This window comes from Ursus arctos, unplaced genomic scaffold (genome assembly GCF_023065955.2).
Source record: "Ursus arctos isolate Adak ecotype North America unplaced genomic scaffold, UrsArc2.0 scaffold_7, whole genome shotgun sequence".
Lineage (NCBI taxonomy): Eukaryota > Metazoa > Chordata > Mammalia > Carnivora > Ursidae > Ursus > Ursus arctos.
In genome coordinates this window covers 41,450,716-41,473,571 of record NW_026623089.1, presented here as the reverse complement: position 1 = coordinate 41,473,571, position 22,856 = coordinate 41,450,716, and the positions used below count along the sequence as shown (strand labels likewise).

Here is a 22,856-nt window from a genome sequence, read left to right as displayed (position 1 = left end):
GATCGAGCCCCGCAACAGGTTCCCTGCTCAGCAGGGAGTCTGCTTCCCCCTCTCTCTCACAATCACTCTCTCCTGCTCTCTCTCTCTAAGTAAATAAAATCTTATAAAAAAAGAAAAAAGCAGAAAGAAAACTAACTTCAACCCCACCAAAGTTTTCGAAAGCATCCATGTCACAAAAGGGGGCACACCTTTTGGTTTGATTGGAGGTTCTGGGTGGGAGGGGAAAGGAGGGGGGGGCAGGGCAATATATCTGCAGAATGAACCATTCTAGCCGACCTCCCCGACCTCAGAGGTCAGACTATCTGTGCCTTGTCTTTCTCCCCGTTCTTCCTTTGTCTCATGTGAAAATTCCCTGAAAACTCCATGTCCTCATAAACGAGTGGATTCATTCACACAGTGACAATTTCTTGGGCCCTGCACTGTGCCAGGTACAGTGCTAAGCAGCAGGGACACAGTAGTGAACGGTAAGTGGCCCGCTCTCCTGGAGCTTACAACCTGGTGTGACAGTCAGTGTTCTCAATGATCAGCCCTCATGAGTGTGTCAGGACAAGCTGAGAGCAGGCTGCGGGACGGAGACGTGTGTCTGCGAGAGCATGTAACCAAGAGGCCAGCTCCAAGGAAAGAGGGTAAGCTTCAGACAGGTAGGGATCGGGGCTCCTCTCCGGGGGGTCTTGATCCTTGAGCTGACTGAGGGTAAGGGGTACGATAATACAAAAACCCAGTTTGAACAAGTGCCATCAGGTGTCATTCATCAGGTGCAAGAATTACAGGAGCCATGGCAGGGTGGGCAGGCTGCAGAGCTGCTACCTGCCCTCCTGTGGCTGAAGTCCCTGCCTCCCAGGCCTGGGGGAGAACCAAGGCTTGAAGAGTTTCTATAGACCACAGCACAAGGGGAGCAAAGATGTCGGAAGAAGGGGGCCGGGGGCCCTGCAGACCCTGAGCCACAGCATCCATCCCTGGCAGTGTCCACACGTCCCCACGGGCCAGCCACAGAGCACACTGGATGCCGGGGTTGAAACATCAGTATGAGGGGTTCTCGGGGAAGGCCGACCCCTGAGAGATGCCCTGTGAGCTCCTAAACACCCCCTCCCCACCGCCGCCCAGAGCCAGGGATAGAATACGGGTGGGAGGGAGAGGCCAGGTGCTGGCCAGTGTCTAGTTCAAGTGCCCAGAGCCTCAGGTCACCCTTGTCTCCATCGCCACCTCATCTTCATTTCAGCACACTGACTGCTCTTGTAACTCCTCCTGGAAGACTCCAAACAGCATATTTGCTCAAGAGCTGAGGACGACATTCCAGTCTTAGAGAAGCAGAGTATTTAGGCAAATGCAAACATATGCTGGCTTCTCTTCTTAGTTACATTCTTGGCAAAGGAATGATTTCACCAAGACACAAGGCAGGACTTTCGAGGGTCTACGCACTCCATCCTGGCCCCAGCCATGGGGCTGCCGACACTTACCAGTCCCCACACCCTATAAAGACACGTAATATGAGTGGTGATGGCCATGAAAGGTGGCATGGGGGACCCTTGTGAGGGCACTACCCTGTGTCCTGACTCCAGTCACATGAATTTACCTGTGATAAAATTGCACAGACATGAATACACACGCCCGAGTGTCTGTAACTGGAGAAGTGTGAAAGAGGTCTATGGGTCGCATCAACGTCAAATCCCACTCGTGGTATTATATGAGTCACGCCATGCGTTGCCCATAGGGAACCCAGGTGAAGGGCGCATGGGATCTCTCTGGATTATTTCTCATAATTGCATAGAATCTCAGTTATCATAAAATTAAAAGTCTTTTTTAAAAAACACAATGTAGAAACCATTTCATCCCAGGGCTAGGACTGGCCTGTTTTTACAGAGCAGCCATAAGAAAACCTAAAACGATTTCTCCAAAGCCCATTTTTCTGCGCATTTTTAACAAACAAATTTTAGTATTTTTCATCTGGGAGGTCTTCCAAAAAGCCATGTCCAGCCATACCCACATGATCCTAGCCTGTGCCACACCCCTGACCTATGCCCCCGGCCTGAGACCCTGACACTGAGGGGAGACCAGGGAGCTGGGAGGGCCAGGTGACTGTCCAGTGTGAGGGACGGTCTTTGAAGAGGAGTCTTCTGGGAGGACCGTGCCGGCCAGCCTCTGTCGCTACCTACGTGCAGCCCTTCGGATCCCTGCCAGCAGTTTATTAATATTTTATTGAAAACTCTAAGATGATTCAAACTTCAGCTGTCATGATAAGGTGCTGTTGCTAGGCAACATTCATGCCTGTCTACAGATCTGTTTTTGTAGCTCTCCCCCCACTTGCAAAGCTCAAGGTTGGGCCCTACCAACCCTGAGACCCACTCCACCCAGACCACCAACCGCCATGTACACCCAGTCCGCCCTGAAGCTCTCGGCCACCACAGCAACGGTCTGGCTCAGGGGTCTCCCAGCACCCAAGATGCCTCCCAGGAGCCCCAGAGCAACCCCTGCCCCCAACTCACCATACTCGCTGTCATAGAACATGACAAACTTCTGCCAGCGCAGCTCTGTCACCAGCCTGAGCATGACGTCGTTAAGGCGCACGGGCGGTCTGGAGGCCAACGTGTAGGCCTCACCGTCAGGGCTGGGGTTCAGGTGGCAGGCAGTGCGCGGAGACCCTCCTGGGTTGCGCTGGACGAAGAGGTGTGGGATGTGCATGGCATCTGTGAGGGACTGCAGGGCGTTGGCAGACGCGCAGCCAGTGGACGTGACCAAGGCCAAAATCCCCTGGGTCATGAGGTCACAGGCTGGAAAGAGAGCAGAGAGAGAGAGAGAGAGGTCAGCCTGGGGACAAAGCTACACTGACTTCGATCCACATGGCCCAGGCCTGGCAGCTCATGCCCGGGGGGCCCCTAAGAAATGCTGCCTCCTTCCAGAAACTGAGAGCCACCCCGGGGCCAGGCCAGCGGCTCTCACATGCAGAGCACCGCTGAGGCTTTCAGGGCTCGGGCCAGCTAAATGTTCTTACACCCATTTAGCAGATAAGTAAATGGAGACGGGGGGAGGCAAAATCATTTGCCGTAGGCTACTCAAGTGGGGGATGGCAGGACAGGAACCCACCCACATCTGCTTCAGACACCCATCAGAGCTGCTACGTTAGCCATGCTGTTTTCCACCTGGGATGCGAGCCCTTTAAGAGCCAAGAACTCATTTTGTGATCTGTGTATCTCTGAGGCCAAGACACAGGCTGTGTGCTCTATGATTGTTGGCTGGACGGAACTGATTGGGGCTGAAGGGAATGAATTACATCAGAAAGTCAGGGAGACACTTACCCTAGAGGACTCGGGTTGCAGGCAAAAAAAGACAAAAAGACAGAAACCCCAGGTCTTCTGGCCAAGTTCACTTGATTGATATCATAAAATACTGGGTCAAACCCCAGATGAAGCAGGTGCTTCCAGAAGCCCAGGATTACTCAAAAGCCAGTTGATAATCACTAAGGAAGATGCAGCTAGGTGGAGGAGGAGCTGGAGGGAAGGAGGCGCCAGCAGCCAAGTCCAGGGCCGCGGGACGCACGCACGGCTGGTCATTACCAGTCATCCAGGAACCTCGAGGGGTGCCCCTTTTCGCCACACACTTACGTCTTTTTGGGGACATCAGACCAAAAAAAAGAAAGATGTCCCTCTCCACACTGCAACCCACTGCACCAGTTTTTGAAACAAACATTTATTAATAATGCTTATGTGACGGAGGAATGTGGGAAAGCAGATGCAATTTCAAAACACAGCCTGTGAATGTCAGCAGGCCATCTGCTGCAGACGGCAGACTTTTGAACAACTTTGACAACACGGTTCTTTGGGTGGACAGCCTTTGGGTTTATGTAATGTCTCAGACAAGGCTGAGAGAAGGAGACCAGGAGCAGGGGAAACAAGCCCAAGGAGAAGGCAGCGGGGGCCTGGGGAGGTGAGGGAAGAGGAAGGCCCTGCACAATTCCAAACACCGAAGGCCGGCTGCTCCCTCGGCAAGGGTGCTCACTGTGCACACTCATGAGCACCGCAGGACCGTGGCTCAAATGCCCACCGCTCTCCCTGCTGGGCCCTTGAGCCCCACACACAACGCAGGGACAGGGGTAGTGAAATGAGAGTCTCTGAAGTCTCTCTCAGGAATCACACAGCCCCTCAAATGCTCTGACCTCCTCCCATCCAAGCTTCACACAGCAGTTCTCTCCTAAACAGAAATCCAATTGTGTCCTGCTCCTGTTCAAGCCCTTCAGTGGCTGCCGAGGGCCCTGGGGACAGAGTCAAACCCCTTAGGGCAGCCTTGCAGGCTCCCTGATGCCAGTCGCTTCATGCTCTTCACGTGCCAGGCTCAGGCCAACCGCCCACCTTTCAGCCCCTGGGACCCACCACCTTTTCTGTTGCATCTTGAACCTTCACACTCACTCCTCAAGACTCCATATCCCCAGACTAGCGAAGGACCCCCTGTCCGAGCTCCCCCTGCACCCCTATCCCGGCACGACGCATTGCTGGTGTAACTCCCTGTCTCTCCTACTGGACCACACACTCCAGGAGGCCACAGGCCATGCCCATCCTTCCCACCATCCTCCCCTAGACACACGCCGTTCCCCAGCAAAGACCAGTGCAAGAATACAGTAAGCCTTAACATTTTCATGCCCTCCGGTCAATAATTCTACTCTAGGCACCTATGCAAAGTATGGGAATGGCTTGAGAGCCCCAAACATTCAGAGGATACTCATCCCTACTCTCAAAATATCTCCCACAATCTAAAAGATGCAAATAGGTGAGTGGTTATGAAAAATGCTGCATTTGTTGAAAGCATATGTAGCCTTTAAAATTACTTATGAAAATACTACAATAACATGGGAAAGTGCTTGTCATAAAAAAGTTATGTGAAAATAATACAAAATTGTACGTATTTTATTATATCAATTAAATAAAACAACACACATGAAAGAAAGACCAGAAGAGAATACTGAAAAATGCTAAAAGTGACTGCATTTTAGAAGAGGCCCGAACTGATTTTCTGTCTTTTCCATATTTTGCCAAAATTTCGAGTCGTGAACAGATAATTCTTTTAGAAAAGGAAAATCATCTTCCAATAATGGGTAAGTTGTGATGGTATGTAGGAGGAGGGACTATTTTGTGAGAATTTTCTCTGTGCTAAATACTGTTGGGTACTTTGTGTTTCTCACTATTCTTACACCTGTGTGAGGCAGGTGTCATTGTGTCCATTTTCCAGATAACAGGTTGTGAGACCAAAGAAGCGATAAGGGACAGGGCTGAACTGAGACAACATCCAGTCTAAAAAAGCCTTCAGAGAAGCAGCTAAGTGACAACTGCAGGGCACAAAATTATACGCTCCCCAGGACTGCAACTAGGTAAAAAGCATGCTTGTGGAAAAGGCAAGAAAAAACCAACATGCTGTGATGCTGAATGGATCTCCCCTTACCCTCTTGCACAACTTTCTTCAATCCCAATACACCGAATTTCTAACTCCAAGAAGTAATCACACAAAATAACCTGGACATCACTGGGATATAAAGCTGTCCAGACAGACAGCCCAAAAGGACACCCATGAGTGCTCATTGCAGCCGTGACCCACCCCGTCCAATTCCCTCCCAGGTCATCACCTGACTTCTGGCGGCAAACCCTGCACCCGCTCCATATACGCCAGTTCTGAAGTCACTGAACCTCTCCGAGCCTCAGTTTCCCCTTCTGGGCATGCATCCCACTGCTCCCTGCAGACTGGTTCCTTCCCTCCTGCGTGTTTCATACATACACTCAGGACCCACCTCCCTCACTATGTGCTCCCCCTGCACTGCGTACTGGGGGAGCAAAGAGCAAGAGGACATCAAGCCCCAACTTTGAGGAGTTTGGAACCACCAAAAAGACAGACCCCACGATTCAGCCTGTGAGGAAGGAGAGACGAAGCTCCTTGGGCTCAGAGAAGGGTGACATCAGGGCCTCGAAGAAAGAGAATTTAGACCAGCGTGAGAGGGGTGCAGTGTGACAAAGACACGGGGGCCAGGCCGCAGGAACATGCTCAGGGAACAATAGCCTGACTGGTCACCTTGGCCCATCCTGCTGGCAGCCAGGGACACCAACCTCTTGGCTGGGCCTGGGTTCACCGGGCACAGCAGAAGACGCCCTCGAATCTCACTAACCACAGGTCTGGCTCGGGCTCCTCCGGTCAGCAGTCTGGCTGCAGGCATGTCTCCTTCCTGAGCCTTGGTTTCCTATTAAATGAGGATAAGAATCTCTCCCCGGCCAAGCTCCGGGAACACTGACTTAGGACATGGATGGCAAATGCCAACTCCTACTGTGCACAAGGAAGTTAAACAGAAGCCGGTTCCCTGCCACTCTCCTTGGACACTCCCACCACCCCATCAATGTCCCCATCACCGCACCAATGTCCCCATCCAAGGCATGCCCAGGATCCCAAGAAATAGTAGTTCAGTCGAAGAGTGACCTCACCCCTGCTACTGACAGCCCTCCCTGTAGAGGTGGGCACTGTTGCCCCACCCCTCGGACTGCCACCTGCAGCACCCCGCAGGCTCCTTAAGCCACCAGCCTCGGAAACAGGGCAGATAATTAAGGCTGGAAGCCTCTCCCAGGCACTAATGGAGAGGCCCGATGCAAGTCAATTTCCAATCCGTTGTGAATGGCCTGCTAATTGGGGCACCGTTGAAATGATGGTTATTTAGAGGCTCCTAACATAAAAATAATACGATCAAAATACATCGGATCAAAGCCAAATCAGCTATTAGCTTCATCAAGGTTGTGTGCTCATTCCTGGGACAGGACGTTATACAACTCACACCCGCACTGTAGAAAGAGATGCTGAACCCCAGTGCCAGGGTCCCCTGGCCAGTGTCTGAATCTAGGCCCTGCCACGTACATGCTGTGGGACTTGGACAAAGTGCTGGCCCTCTCTGGGCCCCTGTCAGATGAAGACGATGGCACCCGCTTCCCAGAGCTGCTGTGCATGCTCCGTGAAAGGTCTTGGTATGTGAAGAGCCCTTTGCACCGCCTGGAACAGAGCAGGGATGCAGAAGCCACCAGTGTTATTGCCCCTCCTACTTCAAGGTGTTTCTGCGGCTCACTACAAGATAAGAGCCTTTGTTATCATTCTTTGCCTCCAATATCATGTGGTCATAAAGCTGATCTCTCTCTTGATTGCAACAATACAGGCTTGATGGCTTGATAAGGGCCCCCTGAGAGCGGCTCATCAGCTGAGAAAGCAAGAAGCTGAGATGAATGGGATCAGCTTCCAGCGCCCTCCCCAAGCTTGGTGGGCTAGGAGAGCAGAGGGTCTCTGCAAGGGTCTATGGACTGCCCAATGGCTTCCCAGGAATTGGGAGAAAGAGGGTGCTCAGAGCTCAAGCCTGGGCCCAAATGAGAGGACCCATGAGCTCCACCAGGATTCCCAGACAGCCCCACAATCCCATTCCTGCCAGTGTCCCCCGAGACACCAGCATCCTGCTGATCCAGGGTTTCCCGGACACGACTCTCGGGGTAGAACACGTCAGGCACAGCACCGGCCACATCATGGGACAGATGGGCTCTCCGTAACTCTCATCCCATCTGAGCTTTCTAGTCTCCTGCTGAGAAAACTGAAGCACAGAGAGGGCTGGGGTGTCGGCCAGGGCCACACAGCCAGAAAGCAAACAGCAAAGACACCATCAGAAGCAGACCACCAGAAGCCTCTCGAGGAGCCAGTCCCGGGAAGACATGGGGGCCCACAGGGGCACAGCCCAGGATTCTGTGGCTGATGCTACGCAGCACTTCGCTGAGAGAAACTCTGAGGGCAGCTCTACACTGAGCCCAGGCCCCGGGGAAAGAGCTGGCAAGCAGGCCCAAGGCCTCTCTCTGCTGCCAGCAAACCCTTGGCTTATCCAGTCACTCAGCACCTGCGGGTGGGTGCTGCTGATGACAGAGGTGCCCCCAGACACTGAGGCCACTCCAGGCACCACTCCTGTTTCATGCCCAGTCTTCTCTATCCCCATGGAGATCCCTGGAAAACTCTCAGGCCAAGGATGGTGGGGGCAAGCAATAGCCCCAGAGGGAACCACCCAGAAATGATGCTGGCCACAGCTACCACAGGCCTCCCCTCCACAAGACGCCCCCCCCACAACCACACCTGCTCCTTCTGGAAGACCAGATGTGGTCCCGGCGTAGTGGGAGCCACCCCCGTGGGCCCTGCTGTTCTGAGGACAAGGTCCCTCAACCCCCTGTGCTAACTGGCCTCTGGGCAGCCCCTCCAAGAATCACAAATTTTCCAGACGGACAAGGCAAAAGAGGCCGCTCGGCCTGGATAGAAGCAGATGTGCCCAAAGCAGCCTGACAAGACTCCTGCTTGTCCCAGCAGGCAACAGAAGGGACAGCCAGGCTCTGGGCAGCCCGGGGCTGAGCCCTGCCCTCCAGGAGGAATGGTCAGTCTCTCATGGGGGGTCCAGCAGGCCCCAGGGACCCCAGCCTCTCCCATACGTGGGGCTCCCAGTGACAACTCGTTACTCTAATCATCTTAACAGCCATGAGCACACACCCTCCCCTGAACCTTCCCTCCTTTAAGCTGGCACTGGCTTTATTAATATTTGAATTCTAATGGCTAATGCTTTAAATTAAGGTAGCATTTATAAATACTTTATAGTCGATGAATAATTGACCAAATTTAGTATTGTCATAACTCATAGTAAATTATTGATCTATGAAGAATAAATATTTTTTCATGTTTTATTAAGACACTTAAAAGGTAAACAAAACCACGAAATGGGGGGGAAAAGGGTGGCAGCATCAGACAAAGGCAGGGGCTAGAGCTCTGGTCCTGTGGGACGCTGACCCCTCCCTCGCTGCCCAGCAGCAAAGGGCACCCCAAAGGACAGTCAGCAGGGCCTCACCTCCCTCCCTCTGGTGCATCCTGTCCTGCTTAAATCGCGTGCACTCCCAGAAGCTTCCGCCAGCCTTCACTCCCCGCTCCTCGCTCAGCTCAGCGGCTGTCCAGCAGACAACGTCACTACCCTCTCTCCCCTTACATAGCACAGCCGCTGAAATCCCCAATGAGAGTCAGCCCTGGCGGTCAACCTGGCCACCCCCTCCCCCCACACACCTGGCAACACAGCGACCCTTGCAAAGTTGTATCACCAATCTCCACAGGCCTCTCCACACTGCTCTTCACTTCCCGCCCTCTCCACCACCTCCCTAACCCAGTCTCAGACCTCCCAGCTTCATCCCCACAGACAACCTTGCCCCATTCTTCATGGATAAATAGAAGCCATAATTGTAAGGAACTCAGTCGGCTTCTGGCCACCACATCTGGCCACCACGTCCGCATTTGTGCTAGGAGCTAAGGAGGACAGCCTCTCCTGTCTTAGGCCGGGCCCTGCTCAGCCACTCTGGGTGCTCCCACCTCTTGCCTTCCCCCAGACCAGACTCAGACCCAGACCCATCACTCACGCCTTCTCTCTATGAAATCACCAACCTTCCTTGTGTATTTGACCTGCCCTTTACAAGTTAAACCCCAGCCCTGTCGTTGATGGTTCCGAAGTTGCTGCTCCGCCCACAACCCTCCCTTGGGCTGCCAACACCCCGCCAGGGGGGAGCTCCTTTGCTGAGTTCACAGGCAACTCAAATTTGGCTGGTCAACACCGTACCATGGGGTAGGACCCTGTCCCTCCTGGTCACCAATCTCAGCAAAGGGGCACCCCTATCCACCACTAGTTCTCGACCCTTCTCTCTCCCAGACCCTCTGCATTCAAGCCATCAACCAAGTCCTGGATGTTTTATCTCTAAAATATATCTTGGGTCTGTCAACTTTCCTCCATCACCTTGGTTTAAACCACCATGACATCCCCCCTGGACCCACCTACCTCCAATCTCCCCCCGATCTACCATCTACCGTCTTCCACTCTACACACCACAGTGAAACGGCCTTCGCGAAACACCAAGCAAGCAGCGCTTCCCTGCTCGCTATCCACGGTAGCTTCCCACTGGCTTTAAAATAAGATCAACACCCCAACAAGACCTGCAAGGCCCTACAGAACCCACTCCCATGCCCTGCGTCCCAGGCAGCAGCCTTCGTGCCATAACTCAGATACTCCCAGCTCTCCCCGCTTCTGGTCTCCACAAACCTCCCTTGGCCTGCAGTGTTCCTCCTGCATCCGACTGGCTGGCTCCCCTCATTCTGTGTTTCTGTGGGTAACGTCACTCCCACAAGAGAACTTTCCATGACCTCTGTCTTCCCCTATTGTACTTTGTCTGCACACCATCCACCAACATTTGCAACTGTGGACTATTTCGCGTGGCCGCTGCCAGGCATCTCATTCTCTGAACGATGAGCCCATGAGCAAAAGCGCCTACATACTGCTTACCCTCCAAGCCCCTGGCCTAGCGCCCAGCATGGCATAGCACAGCAACAAACTATCTAATACTGCAAACAACTCCGCAAGATAAGCACTATTGGTGTCCACAGTTCGTTGGTGAGACAGTTTTCAAACCTGCCAAGGTCCCCAGATATTCATGTCCTCCCAAAAGGGAGGCCACATTCCAAAATCTGGAGAAGGACGGTTTCTTAAAACTGACCTAGTTTCTTAAAACTAGCCCCTCTAAGGAGAGCTACACCAAGAGCTTAGAGGGTGCCAAGGGGACAGTGAGAGAAAAGTCGGTGGAGGCCCCAAAGCACCTCCAGGCTGGGAGCTCCCACGCCCCTGCAGCCTCACGGTCCATGCAGCCCAGGGGCCCACAGGAGCAGGGCCAAAGGGTCCCACTGGATGTTGGAGCATAGCCTGCAGCAAGTGGGCAGCTGGGGCAGGCAGGATGCACGGAGCCCAGCAGGAGGGTGGAGAAGAGCTGGCAGGACCATGCCAATCTCTGGGGCCTCATCTTTATGCCAATTAATGAATCAAAACTGATTCCCTGCTCCCACAGATTGGAAACACAGGGAACACGGGGTGGGATCATGCTGGCTTATTTATAGCTCTCCAGCTCCTCGTTAATGACTTTTACTGCTCCGCCAATGGAGCACCAGGCTCCTGGGCCGGATTCACACAAAGCCTACACTGTGGAAGTGAAATCAGGACAGTGACAAGTCCTGGGAGACTCGGAGAACCTCGAAAGCAGCCGAGCATCCAGGGGCCTCCTGCAGCTGTCTCCGCAATCCCAGCCCAGACCTCTCTTCCTGGGCTCCCCCTAAGCCCTTCTTCTGCATGCCACTCCCTACACCTGCCCACATCCCTTATCAGCCTCCTGGTCTCCCTGCCTCCCAGCATTGCTTTCTCCAACCCACTCCACAAACCAAAGTTCAGCAACCAAGCATGCCCCCCAAAATATCTGCCATGCTCCCCATCTCCTGAGAGTCAAAGTCCAGTTTGTGAGATTCCCCCAGCTCCCCCCCAACTCCACACACCAGCATGGCACCCCTCTATTGTCCAACATGCCCCATGCTCTGCTCATGTCACCATGCCCCCCCCAATCTCTAACTTTACACATGCTGATTCCTTTTTCTTGAAATGCCCTTCCTCCACCACTATGCCCTTCAAACTCCTCCTCCTCCTCTTTCTCCCCCTCCTCCAAGACCCATCCCTAATACCTCTTTCTCTATGGAACTTTCCTTGACTTCCCCTTGCTAAGAAAAATTAATCACCCCCTTCCCTGGGACGATAGCCTTTCTATCAAGTATGTATTATTTGACTTCATGCTTAATTCCTAAGGTCCCAAGAAAAGAGACTAAGTTTCACAGCCTTCTGTAGGTCCAGGCTCAGGGCCTGATATAGGCCTGATATAGGGACGGTCAGAGGATGTTCACTGCAGGAAGGAGTAAGTGAAAGCACAGATGAATAAGGACAAAGAGCTGGAAATGTCAGGGCTGCAAGGTGAACGAGTCACCCAGAGAATCCGTGCAAGGGGACGCATGTCAGGAACGAGGCAATGGCAAAGTGTGCCTCATCCCGGAGCAGGCCTAGCCCTAAGCAGCACAGGGAGAATTAAGATCGTGGGCTCTGGGGCCTCCTAGACTTGGCTTAGAATCCAATCCCTGCACGGATAAGCCAGGGGCCCAAGGGACACTCACTTCATCTAATTCTGCCCAAGAAGTAGTGACTGTTTATAGGTGGGAAAAGGAGGGTGAGAACCATGGAGAAAACGACGGTTCTGTCTTGGAGCCGGTGAGGCAAGGGAGAGACAAGGCCAGATCTGAGAAGCGCTGGTTCCCCACACCCCAGAGGCGGGACAGCTCAGGGGCCTGAGCCCAAGTGGCAGCCTGGCTCAGAGACGACAGAAGGGGATGGTTCGCAATACAGGGAGCAAGCTGGGGTGCTCTGTGTTCCTGGGACATGACTCAGGGACATAGGGCACCCCTGTGTGGCCACAGCTGGGACAGGCTTGGATACCCCTTGGTAGCCAAGAAGGTGTTTTCAACTCTAGAGCCCGAGGGAAAAGCGGGGAAAGGCTGTGGCAGTGCCCGTGCTGGGGGTGAGGGCACAGCCCTCTGCTTCTTCGGACTGTGAAAGGAAAGACAGGAGCCTGTGCACAGATGGCTGCCAGGCGCCAGAGGGGGCCCGGCCCATCCGTCTCATCACTAAAGCCATTGTTCCCCTGGGAAGTGGATACTGCTACCCCACTCTCGAGAGGAGCAGAGACCCAACGTTAGGGTGTTGCCTGATGTCACAGGGGAGCCTGGATTCAAACCCTGAGCTGCCTCTGACCTCAAAGTTAAGCACAGGGGCCCAGGAGACAGGCAGAGCCCCTGCTATAGCTGTGTGCTCTCAAGCAAGTCAGTCCAGCTGGCTGAGCCGAAGCCCTCACTTATCAATAGGCTAATAACGGTCCCCACCTCTAGGGCTGTCAGGAGGATGGAATGAGCCAGAGGCCACGGCTGGATGTACTCCAACAGGACAGACCCCGAAGCCTGACCTCAGCCCTCCCCACATCCCTGGGCTGCCCAAGGCCAGCTCACGTGTGCCTCTCCACCTGCATGTGTCTTCCCAAAGCCAAGGCCATCCGGTCACCAGGCCCCATCTGGCCTGAGTGCTCCCACCAGGCCCAGCGCGGCCCTCTCAGATGGGGAACGGAGGCTTGGTGAAGCTTCTGGATTTCCCTTCCCATCTCAGCCAGTGTCTCACTTTCCTAGTTTTCTCAGGCTTCTCTCTCATTCTCTCTGTTCTTGCTTCTCACTTTCCTAATTTTCTCAGGCTTCTCTCTCATTCTCTCTGTTCTTGCTTCTCACTTTCTGAGCTTCAGCCTTAGTTCTCTCTCTGAGTGCATGCGTGTGTGTGTGTGTGTGTGTGTGTGTGTGTGTGTGTGAGAATCTCTCTCCCCCACCAGCCTATGTCTTCTCTCCCTAGTAGGGCTGCCCCAGAGGGACAGAGCCCCATGTCTATGCCTTGGCTCCCAATCTCCACCCTGGTTTGGAAGCTGACCCATGGATGCCCACCTGCTAGGCCCTCAGCTCCCCATTCCCTCCGACCACGTGGGATTAGTGTCGCAGGACCAAGGGTCACCTCTCAGTCAGTGCCCCTTCCAGAAAAACTGGGAGGGCACAGAAACATCCCCATCCTGCCAAGCTCCAGCTCTGAGACCTTGCACTAATCCTGCAGCTTGGCCTCCTGGTAGGCTTCCAGAAGGCAACGTCTGGGCTCTGAGGCACAAAGCAGGGATCCCAGAGGCTCTGCTGTGTCAGGCTCACATCTCTGTCACCTGTGTTCTCCTGCTAGAAACTCAGCATCCACTTCAAGTGCCTCTTCCTCTCCAGAGGACTTCTTCACTCAGTCAGGACAACACAGGCCCTGGCTCTGCGGCCCCCCACTTTATACACAAGTGCAGTTCAGGGAGTATCATTGTTTGTTCACAGGTCTCTGTCACACCCTGGACTCAGTCCCATAAGGACCTCTCCATCCCCAGCACCAAGTCTGGGATGGACACCCAGATGCCTCAGGGGAGCAGGCAACAAAAGGACAATGCTGGATGGGCATAACGTTGACCCTGGTCTACCCCCCATCACTGGGGCAGCCCAAGATGGCTGCTCTCACTAAGGGTGACAGGTTGTCACCACCCTATGGGTCTGTCTCTAGAGTGAAGGTCCACAGGGACACCCACACACACCCCAAAAGCCTGAGCAGGTCAGGTATGAGTGGATCCAGGCCTCTGTGCTACTCCCTGGCCTATCACCAGGTGGAGCCCAGCACTGAAGCCCTGGCCTGAAGCCCTCCCGATGGGCAGGGATAGCCCACTCTCACGGGGAGGATGCCCACCACTGAACCCCAGCTTCTGGGCTTCACTGACCCAGAGCAACCCTTGGTCCCTCCTGTCACATTCCCTGACTCTATCACTGGGAGGGCTGCACCCACCCTCCAAAAGGGAGCCTGAAGCTCAACATTTCCACCTGCACGATGTCCCTCAAACAAGGTGTTCGGACCCCCTCTTTGGGCACCACCCCTCCACAGCTCCGCCCCTTCCCTCACTCCGCCCAGCCTAGCTGCCCCCCACCCTGGCTGCCATCCAGCCCCCATGCCTTGCAGCCAGACCGAGGGAAATGGCCAGCAAGGCCAGCCCGCTCACACCTCTTAGCCCTCTGCATGCTGTTCCCCACAGCCCTCAGCACACAGCACCTGGGGTGAGGGCAGGAGTGGGGAGCCGGGGCCCAGCCAGAGAGGTCGCTGTGGCAGATGGGGCTGGTCACACCCCTGGGGCCCGCAGTGCTCTTCACATCTTTGTCATGCTCTCTGCATGGAGCAGTCCAAGCAGGCTGGTGTCCGCACTCACTGGTCCAAACCCACAGCTGACTGAACAGAACAGTGCAGGGGAAATTCCTGACCTGTGTCTTACAAATGAACTTTTCTCCGTTCAGCCCATTCTCCTCCCGGGAGGCAGCAGGCACAAAGCCCGAGCCCTATCCTGTCACCTAGCATCCAGGAGCCCGGGCTGGTCCCTTTATAGAACACCGATGTATTATTTTTTAAAGGAGGAGGACAAGGAGGAATGGGTCACAGCACCCGCATTACACATAAGACATGAAAATAAAGCCTCTGGCACAAAATACATCTTGAATCAATTCTACGATGCTAATTCCTTCCCCTTGGGAAGCATCTGCTCACTCATTCATCATTCATTCCCTTATCAGGTGCTCAGCACCCTCCCTCCCAGGTGCTTTTAAACCCAGCACACACTGGTGCAGAGGACATCCAATGACATAGGGGAAGGTGGCAGGCTGCTGTCCAGCCCACTGGGGGCTGAAACAGAAAGAAACGAAGCACTCCGTCCCTCTTAGAGAGATGGAACACCCCATGGGTAAGATCACGGGTTCCAGAGCTGAACTGCCCAGACTCACATCCCTGCTCTCTGCCTTCAGCTGCGAGCAGCTTTGGGCAAGTCACACCCTCTCCATGCCCCACCTTAACGATGGCCTTACCACGGCGATTTCAAATCTGATACATGCATTTCACCAGGCAAAAGCAAACGAGCAAACAAAACCCACAGTGCCTACCCCATAGGATACTAACAAGACTAACTCAAATGAGTTAGAATCCAGAAAGCATTCCAGCCCCCACTGGTGAGTACGACTAACTGCGCAAACGCACAAGGAAGGAGCAAGGCCAGAGAAGAAAGCAGCGCAGCCACATTCAAAACCAGGCTGACGGTTAGTGCCCCAGGCCAGCCTGGGCCCACCTGTGCATCTCCCAGCAGGGGGCCCAGGTGCAGCTCTGCTGGCCGGGGGTGAGTGCGGCAGCACGGCCCAGCTGCTACCTGCCAAAGCCTGCAGCTGCTTTCTCTTTCACCCCAGGGCCCTGCATGGCCTTGACGTCTACTGTCTCATTATCATCCTAACAGCCATCACGACAACACACAGCCTCCAACACTGAAGAGACGGTGCCACTCTTAGAGAAGGCATCTAGAAGGAAGCGGTTGCCTCTGCTCCCAGCAGCCACCACCTGACAGTCTCTCAAGAAAAGGGGTTGGTGCGGGTGCTGGCCCGGCCCCCAGAGGCAGCTTTCCCAGCTGGACCAGCCCTGCATCCCAAGGGAATGGAGGCAAAGCCCTCAGGACACAGGCCAGGCCTGCTGAGCCCAGCTCAGAGGACACTCACTCCGGAGACGCACGAGCAAGAGCCCAGCTGGCCCAGGGACATTAGGCATCTCGGCTCCCAGGTGCTTTGGAGCAGACAGGGAGAGAAATCAGAAATCTCCTGCAGCCAGCAGGGATGAGAGGGGATCCTTGCCAGTGATAATGAAAAATTTCACAGTAGCAGATGCTTGGAGAAAATTGAAAAACAATACAACAAAATTCACAAACCAGAGAGGAACTTAAGAGAAACCTGATCAGTGGGGCTCAGTTTTCCCATTGGCACCTTTCCAGCCATGAGAAGCCCCACTGGGAACCAGGTCCTCCCTACTGGGCGATCAAATTGCCCCCCGCAGCCCATCACAAATCTCTCCAAGCACCTACTACGTGCCCGTGCCAGGAACACTGAGATGGTGCAGATCTGGCCCCAGGTCTTAGAAACAGCGTGTGGAGAGGGAACTGGAGCATGAGCCGGGATGCTGTCATTCGGTGTCAATGGGGGGATGTCAGGCAAGAGGAGTGTGGCCGTGGAGTCATGTGGCCCAGGATGGCAAGGGGGCTTCCCAGGGGACAGAGCAGCTGAGGCTGGGACAGAACGCAGATAAAAGGAGGACCAAGAGAAAGAGAGCCACTAGGCTGGCAGCAAGGCACAAGCCCAGGCATGCACACTGATGGCATCCGTGCATCTGCCAGGAGTGAGCCACTCATGCTGGGGTGAAGAGGACCCAGGGAATGGGGGTTCAGAGCAGAGGTCTTGCCTGCTCAGTGGAGGGGCTTTGGAAGAAGTCTTGGAGGGCTCCTGAGCACAGGTGAGGCCCGTTCAGAGCTTGCCTTTGGAAAAATGGCCCCAGTGAGGACACAGCAAGAGGACTCGAGGCCTTGACTGACTCCTCCTGCTCCTTGCCCTGGCAGGACCAGGGCCAGGGAGTGCAGGGGCAGGAGGCAGTGAGGACAGCCAGGGCCCTTGCAGGTCAGGGGATAGAGTCAGCTAGAAGCACAGAATGGGGGGCAAGCAGGGAGGCAGGCCTAGGAGCCCAGACTCCCCCCAAGAGCCAGCAGGACTAGGGGTTAAGCACACACATTGCATCCCCCACAATCCCAGAAGGGCATCACCATACTCCCCCCCCCCCACCAGGGGACAGCTGAGGCTTGGCAATGTGAGGTCTCTTGCCAAGTATGATCCCTCCCCCCACTGCTAGTATGAGATCAAGAACTCAGGCCTCCCCAGAGGCACAAGCTGCCCACCCCAAGCCTGGGCTGAGGACCCAAGGGGCAGGGCAGGATGGGAGCTGGTTCCTTTCAGCCCCGCAGGGAGTGAGGCCAGCCCTTCGGCCTGCAGTCAACATCTGCAATGTCTGGGAGGCTCAAGAGAGCTCTAAGAGAGAGGACTGAATGCCAGGGAAGGAGCTGGGAGAGGAGAGTGGATGAGTTGGGAAAGAAAAGGCATGCCCCTCCCCCACCTCTGCCCCTAATGGAAACCCCATGGAGGCCACTGGAGGCACAGGCTGAGCCTGAGGGACGCAGACACCCCGGCACAGCCGGCAGCCAGTGGGAGAGAGGAGAGCCGGCCCCACATAAGGCATGGGAGCTCAAGGGAGACCCTCAGTGCAGGGGACCCGTCCCCACACTGATTACGTCTCAGACCACTGACGGGGCCACGGGGTATAAGCCAGGGCAGAGCTGCATCCCGAAACTCTCCAAGTCAGAATAGGCCCAAGCTATACATGAGCCTTTCCCCAGAGCCCAGCTCGAGGGGAGCAGGTACCCCCCTCCTCCCCATCAATCAAGCAGGAGGTGGCAGTGCCAGGCGCACACACACAGAACAGCACCGTCACCAGGTGGGGGCACATGTGAGGCCACTTCCGTCCACAGGGCAAGTTTAGCGGGCACAGGCTCCCCGTGTGAGCTTCTGCTAGCCACGTGTTCCCGTGACACATTTTCCCATGCTGCAGGCCAGGGCAGAGAGGTTCTGCAAACAGACAAGAATTGCCCTCCCTCCCCCAAAAAACCCAACACAATATGTGCTCATTGTGACCTGCACTTCCTCAGGACATTTTCTTGCTATGAAACAGGCTCCACATAGATGGTTAAGCCTAGAAGCTTCCATAGGCTTAAGTGAGGCCCAACTCCGGACCTGCCCTGGCCGTGGAAGGCAGTGCCCCTCTCCTCTGCCCAGACACCTTCGCTGGAGTGAGACAACGAAACAAAGACGTGGGAGGACGCAGCCCCCAATGCGCACACCAGAAGAGGAAAGGGGAGCTGCAGGGCTGGGGCTCCGTCCCCCCGCAAATGTCCCACCCAGCAAGCACGCATGCACCCACATGGCCCCGCACGCACACACGGGCTCCTCTGCACTGAGTTCCCACGCCATGTGGGCAGCCCCACACCCCAGACCACTGAGCCTCAGCAGGATCTGCAGGGATGATTCTGTGCAGATCTGGAGATACCTGAACTCTGTGGCCTGCCCCAGCACTGTCTCTCCTCTGCAGGGACCTCCACCCCAAGGGCAGGCCAGCTCGGCCCTCTGGGCAAGTGCGCTCTCTTCTGTAGGCCCACACAAGCAGACGGCCGTCAGCCCGGCCTGAGTCTTCTCTCCAAGATGTGACTGGGGTGGCATGGGAGCAAATGACAGCCACATGCCGTGTCTCATCACAGAGATACAGTGACACTGGGGGCAAAACAGGTCGAGGGAAAGACCTAACTTACTGAGCAAACTGCTCTGCTCATGGCAGCTTCTTCCCTTGCTGATGGCATTTGATTTGCCCAACAATTCTGAGGTAAGGATTATTGTCACCATTTTTCCAATGAGGACACTGAGGCTCAGAGAGCCAAGTCACTTGCCCAAGGTCACACAGCAAAAGGCAATGGAACCTTAGTTCAAACTCAAGTAAGTCTGACTTTGCTGATCCTGCTATTTCCACACTCCCAAGTGGTACAGGTGAAGACCAAGGACCAGAAGGTGAAGACCAAGGACCAGCAAGCAATAGACTGATGTTCAAAGTCACCTAAAAAAAAAAAAGAAAGAAGGAAAACCTTCCTGCTCTCATCCCAGACACATGTCCCCACTAACTGGGCTCCATCTTCCCCAAGTCCCACCTCCTACTGAACCCCCAGAATTCCCACCCTCTCAAGCCCCCCCCCCACTCCCAACATACACAGACTAACAAATCTACTTCCTGAATCTATTTAAACCATTGGTTGAAGGAAGGTGTTGCTACAGGAGACAGCATCAGCACCTCTCCGGGCAGAGCCTTAACAGAGAGGAGCCCCACTCCCCACCCCCGCTGCCCACACTGCCACGCAGTCAACGGGAAGATGATCTCTACACCTCAGAGCCTAGAAACGTGCAGAAGGAGGTACGAGAAGGTGTGGGCACTGGGATGCTGCCGCCTATCCCGGCCATGATCAGATCCGTGGTCAGTCTGCTCCACCAGCCCAGCCTGGGCCCTCCCAGCATGGCTGCTTCTGCTCTGACACGACTACAGGGTCACTGGGCAGGACACACAAATAGGCCAGACACGGCCCCTTCCTCCCAAGATCCCACCCCCAGGTTGCACGTGACCCCCGTATCTCCACCATGCCCCAGGGGCCCTGACATCACGTGGGGAGACGACAAGCTGACATCCACTACGCACCCAAGGTGCACTCCTGCAACATAGCCAGCCAGAACACTAGCCATTGTCACACCAGCACCCAAGCCCCCATCCCCCTCCTCCTCCTCCTTCAGAGCTCAGCTCAAGCATGCCCTCCATGAAGCTTCCTGGGACCTTCACACACACACACACACACACACACACACACACACACACACACACACACAGAGTTCAGCTCAGCCCGGCACCTGTTACTCTGAATGATCACCCTCCGTCTTGGCCACCAAACCATCGCGGCCACTGCAGGATCCCCGAGGCGCAGGAGCCTGGGGGATGTGTATTGAAGGAGTGAATGAAGGATGTGTATTGAAGGAGTCGGATCAAGCAGAGGTGCTGAGGACTGGCTGCACGTACCAAGTTATCGATTCTGCCCTACAGAGCTGTGGCTCAAGCTTTCCAGCTGAGGGCCCTGGTGGGAAGCGGAGGGGAGCAGCTCCCACAGCTCCAGCAGGGTGAGCTGGATGCGCCCAGTGACCTGGCCAGGGCCCAGCTAAGCCCCAGACCTGAGATCCCAGTGGCGCTCACGGGCTCCACTCACTCCCTGCGTCTCTGCAGCTGCGGCAGCAGCCAAGGTGGCTGCCCAGAGCCAGCACGACACCTTTCTGCCTTAAACGGTTGACTTCTTAAATGGTTTTTAGAAGGATGTAACACCAAGGGAGGCACCGTGCAAGGCTGAGAATTGCAAATATTTATGGTGTTTACGCATATTCATATTCATACGAGGACTATATTATTGCTCACTGCAATCTCCACTCTCCTTTGAGGCACAGCTTTTTGCAAGGAAGGAGGGGTGACAACGGGCAGCGGCCCGGAGGCAGCAGGGTCCGGAGGTGCCTTGAGAAGTGTGGCTGTCCTGGCCCCCGGCCCCACCCCAGGCAAGCAAGCAGTGCCTGCCCTGAAACAGGGAGAAAAAGGTCGAGGGGCCCTGGGTTGTCAGGGAGAAACACAGAACAATGTGCTGAAGAATCCATTTTCAGGGGCGCCTGGTGGCTCAGTCGGTTAAGGGTCTGCCTTCGGCTCAGGGCGTGATCCCAGGGTCCTGGGATCAAGCCCCGGTTTCGGCTCCCTGCTCGGTGAGCCTGCTTCTCCTATTCCCTCTGCCTGATGCTCCCCCTGCTTGTGCTCTCTCTCTCTGCCAAATAAATAAATAAAATCTTTTAAAAAAAAAGAATCCATTTTCATGGCGTGGAAGTCCCACATCTCTGTGAGTGACAGGACCCTTTATTAAAATTCAAAAATGGCCCCGACCTGAGGGAGTCATACTTTAAGTATCCACGGACTGAGAACATTCCTAACGAGCACATAGGCTTCGGTAAATGAACCTGCAGGTCGTTACACTGACCACGGCACCATCGCGGCCATGTGTGGGCCAGGGTGAGGCTGGGAGCGCACATGGATTCACGTCCCCTTTCTACAGACCTGTAGGTGGGCAGCTGGGCTGACGGAAAATGGAGAGAAACACAAGAAACAAGGAGAGGGTGTGGATGAAAGAGAAGAATCACATCACAGGCATCCCAGAGGACTCCCAGAGTCGTACACCCAAAAAGAGAGGATCACTCTGCTCCCTCCCGCCCATCCTTGGCCACCGCATACACACACACACACACACACACACACACACACACACACACAGAGCTACTGGAAGAACCACCACTCCCTGGAGCTGTGGGCAAAGCCCACCCAGCACACCCTGCCACTGTCTCTGCTCCCCAGAGGAGGGGGGGTGTTTGCAGCAGCAGGAGCCCCCTGGGCAGGAACCCCAGGGTCCAGCCCAGCCTCCTCTCTTCTGCCTTCCAGAAGCAGCTGGGGGAGCAGTCTCAGCAGAGAAGTGACCAGACCTCACCTCTCCCTCAGCCGGCATGGAGTTCAGCCAGCCTGCGGCACTAATTAGGAAACAGGGTGCCACAGGTCACCCAGAGAGACCAGCGTGGAGAACGGCCAGGCCTCAGCCTTGACATTTTCCCTGGTTTGATGGGGTGCGTCCCACCCGAGCAGGCCCCAGTGCCCACAGTTCATCCTTCTCGGGGTTACCGAACATCTGGGGCAGGAGCCACCGTGAGCTGTGTTCATGGAATCAGCCCCCAACACACACGGACCTGTCAGGAGAATGCAGGCATCTCCAGGACGTGCCTCCCCTGACTGCCCATGGGCCTGAGTGTGGCCACGGTGGGTCCTCCTCCCAGTAGGAGAGAGGAATGACAGGAGGGACCCGGCGTAGGGGAACACAGAACCGGGGGGAGGTCTGGTCAAGAAAAAGAGGTCACAGGACAGGGGCCCCCCATCCACTCGAAGGGGCCCTCCTTCTGGGGTCGAGGGTGGGCCTCAGAAGTCCACAAGCCTGGCATTAAGAGCTCCCACAGAGCGAACTGGACAGTAGCTCAGCCTGAACTCTTTGAGGAGAGAAGAGAGAGGGCCTCAGCACGAGGCAGGGAGCAAAACTCTGAAGCAAAGCCCACAGTCCTTCTTTTCACCTTCCTGCCTCCAGCCTTGCCCCGCTGGCCCATTCCTCACCCAAGCAATCTTCCTAAAACCCCCTGCTTCGGGCCCCCAAGGATGCCCATCCCTAAGGAATCTGCCACACCAAGGCCTGGCCCAATACCCTCATGAGCTCGTCCAGCTCTCCGCTCCTGTCTCCCAACATCTGCCCTACCCTCATGCTGCCTCACACAGGTGACTTCCTGCTCCCTGCTGCCCTTCTTCCCACCTCTGAGCCCTCAGCCATGCTGGCTCTCTGCATGGAGGGCTGTCAGCCCACATCCCACCCATGAAGTCCCTGCTTGGTCCCCAAGACACAGATCAAGTGTGGATCACCTCCCAAGGTAAGCCAGTGCTCCTGGGCTGGCCGTGCTCCCCTCCATCATGGGGCCTCAGTGCATTGTCCCCACCACTAGACTGTGAGCCACTGGACGGCCTAGGAATTGAGTCCCAGCACAGGTCCTGGCATATGGTAGATAACCAGTGAACACGGAGGGAGGGAATGAATGACAACACAAGGATAGACGGATGGATGGATGGATGGATGGATGGATGGATGGATGGAGAGATGGATGGATGCACGTATATTTGCATGGATGGATTGGTGGCTGGATAGACGGATGGGTACATGGGTGGGTAAAAGGGACGGGAAATGCAGACAACCAGGGGAAGTCTGACCTTGCTCCGGCCTTGGCCCCCC

The 22,856-nt window shown here is 55.2% G+C and overlaps 1 protein-coding gene across 1 annotated transcript in view; it reads right to left on the bottom strand.

Moving 5' to 3' along the window:
• The window catches only part of GRID1 (glutamate ionotropic receptor delta type subunit 1), a 684,166-nt gene that overhangs the window by 525,222 nt on the left and 136,088 nt on the right, over positions 1-22,856 (bottom strand). The window contains exon 3 of the mRNA XM_026504591.4: positions 2,484-2,768. Within this exon, the coding sequence (XP_026360376.2) occupies positions 2,484-2,768 (285 nt within the window). The remainder of the gene's footprint in view (positions 1-2,483; positions 2,769-22,856) is intronic.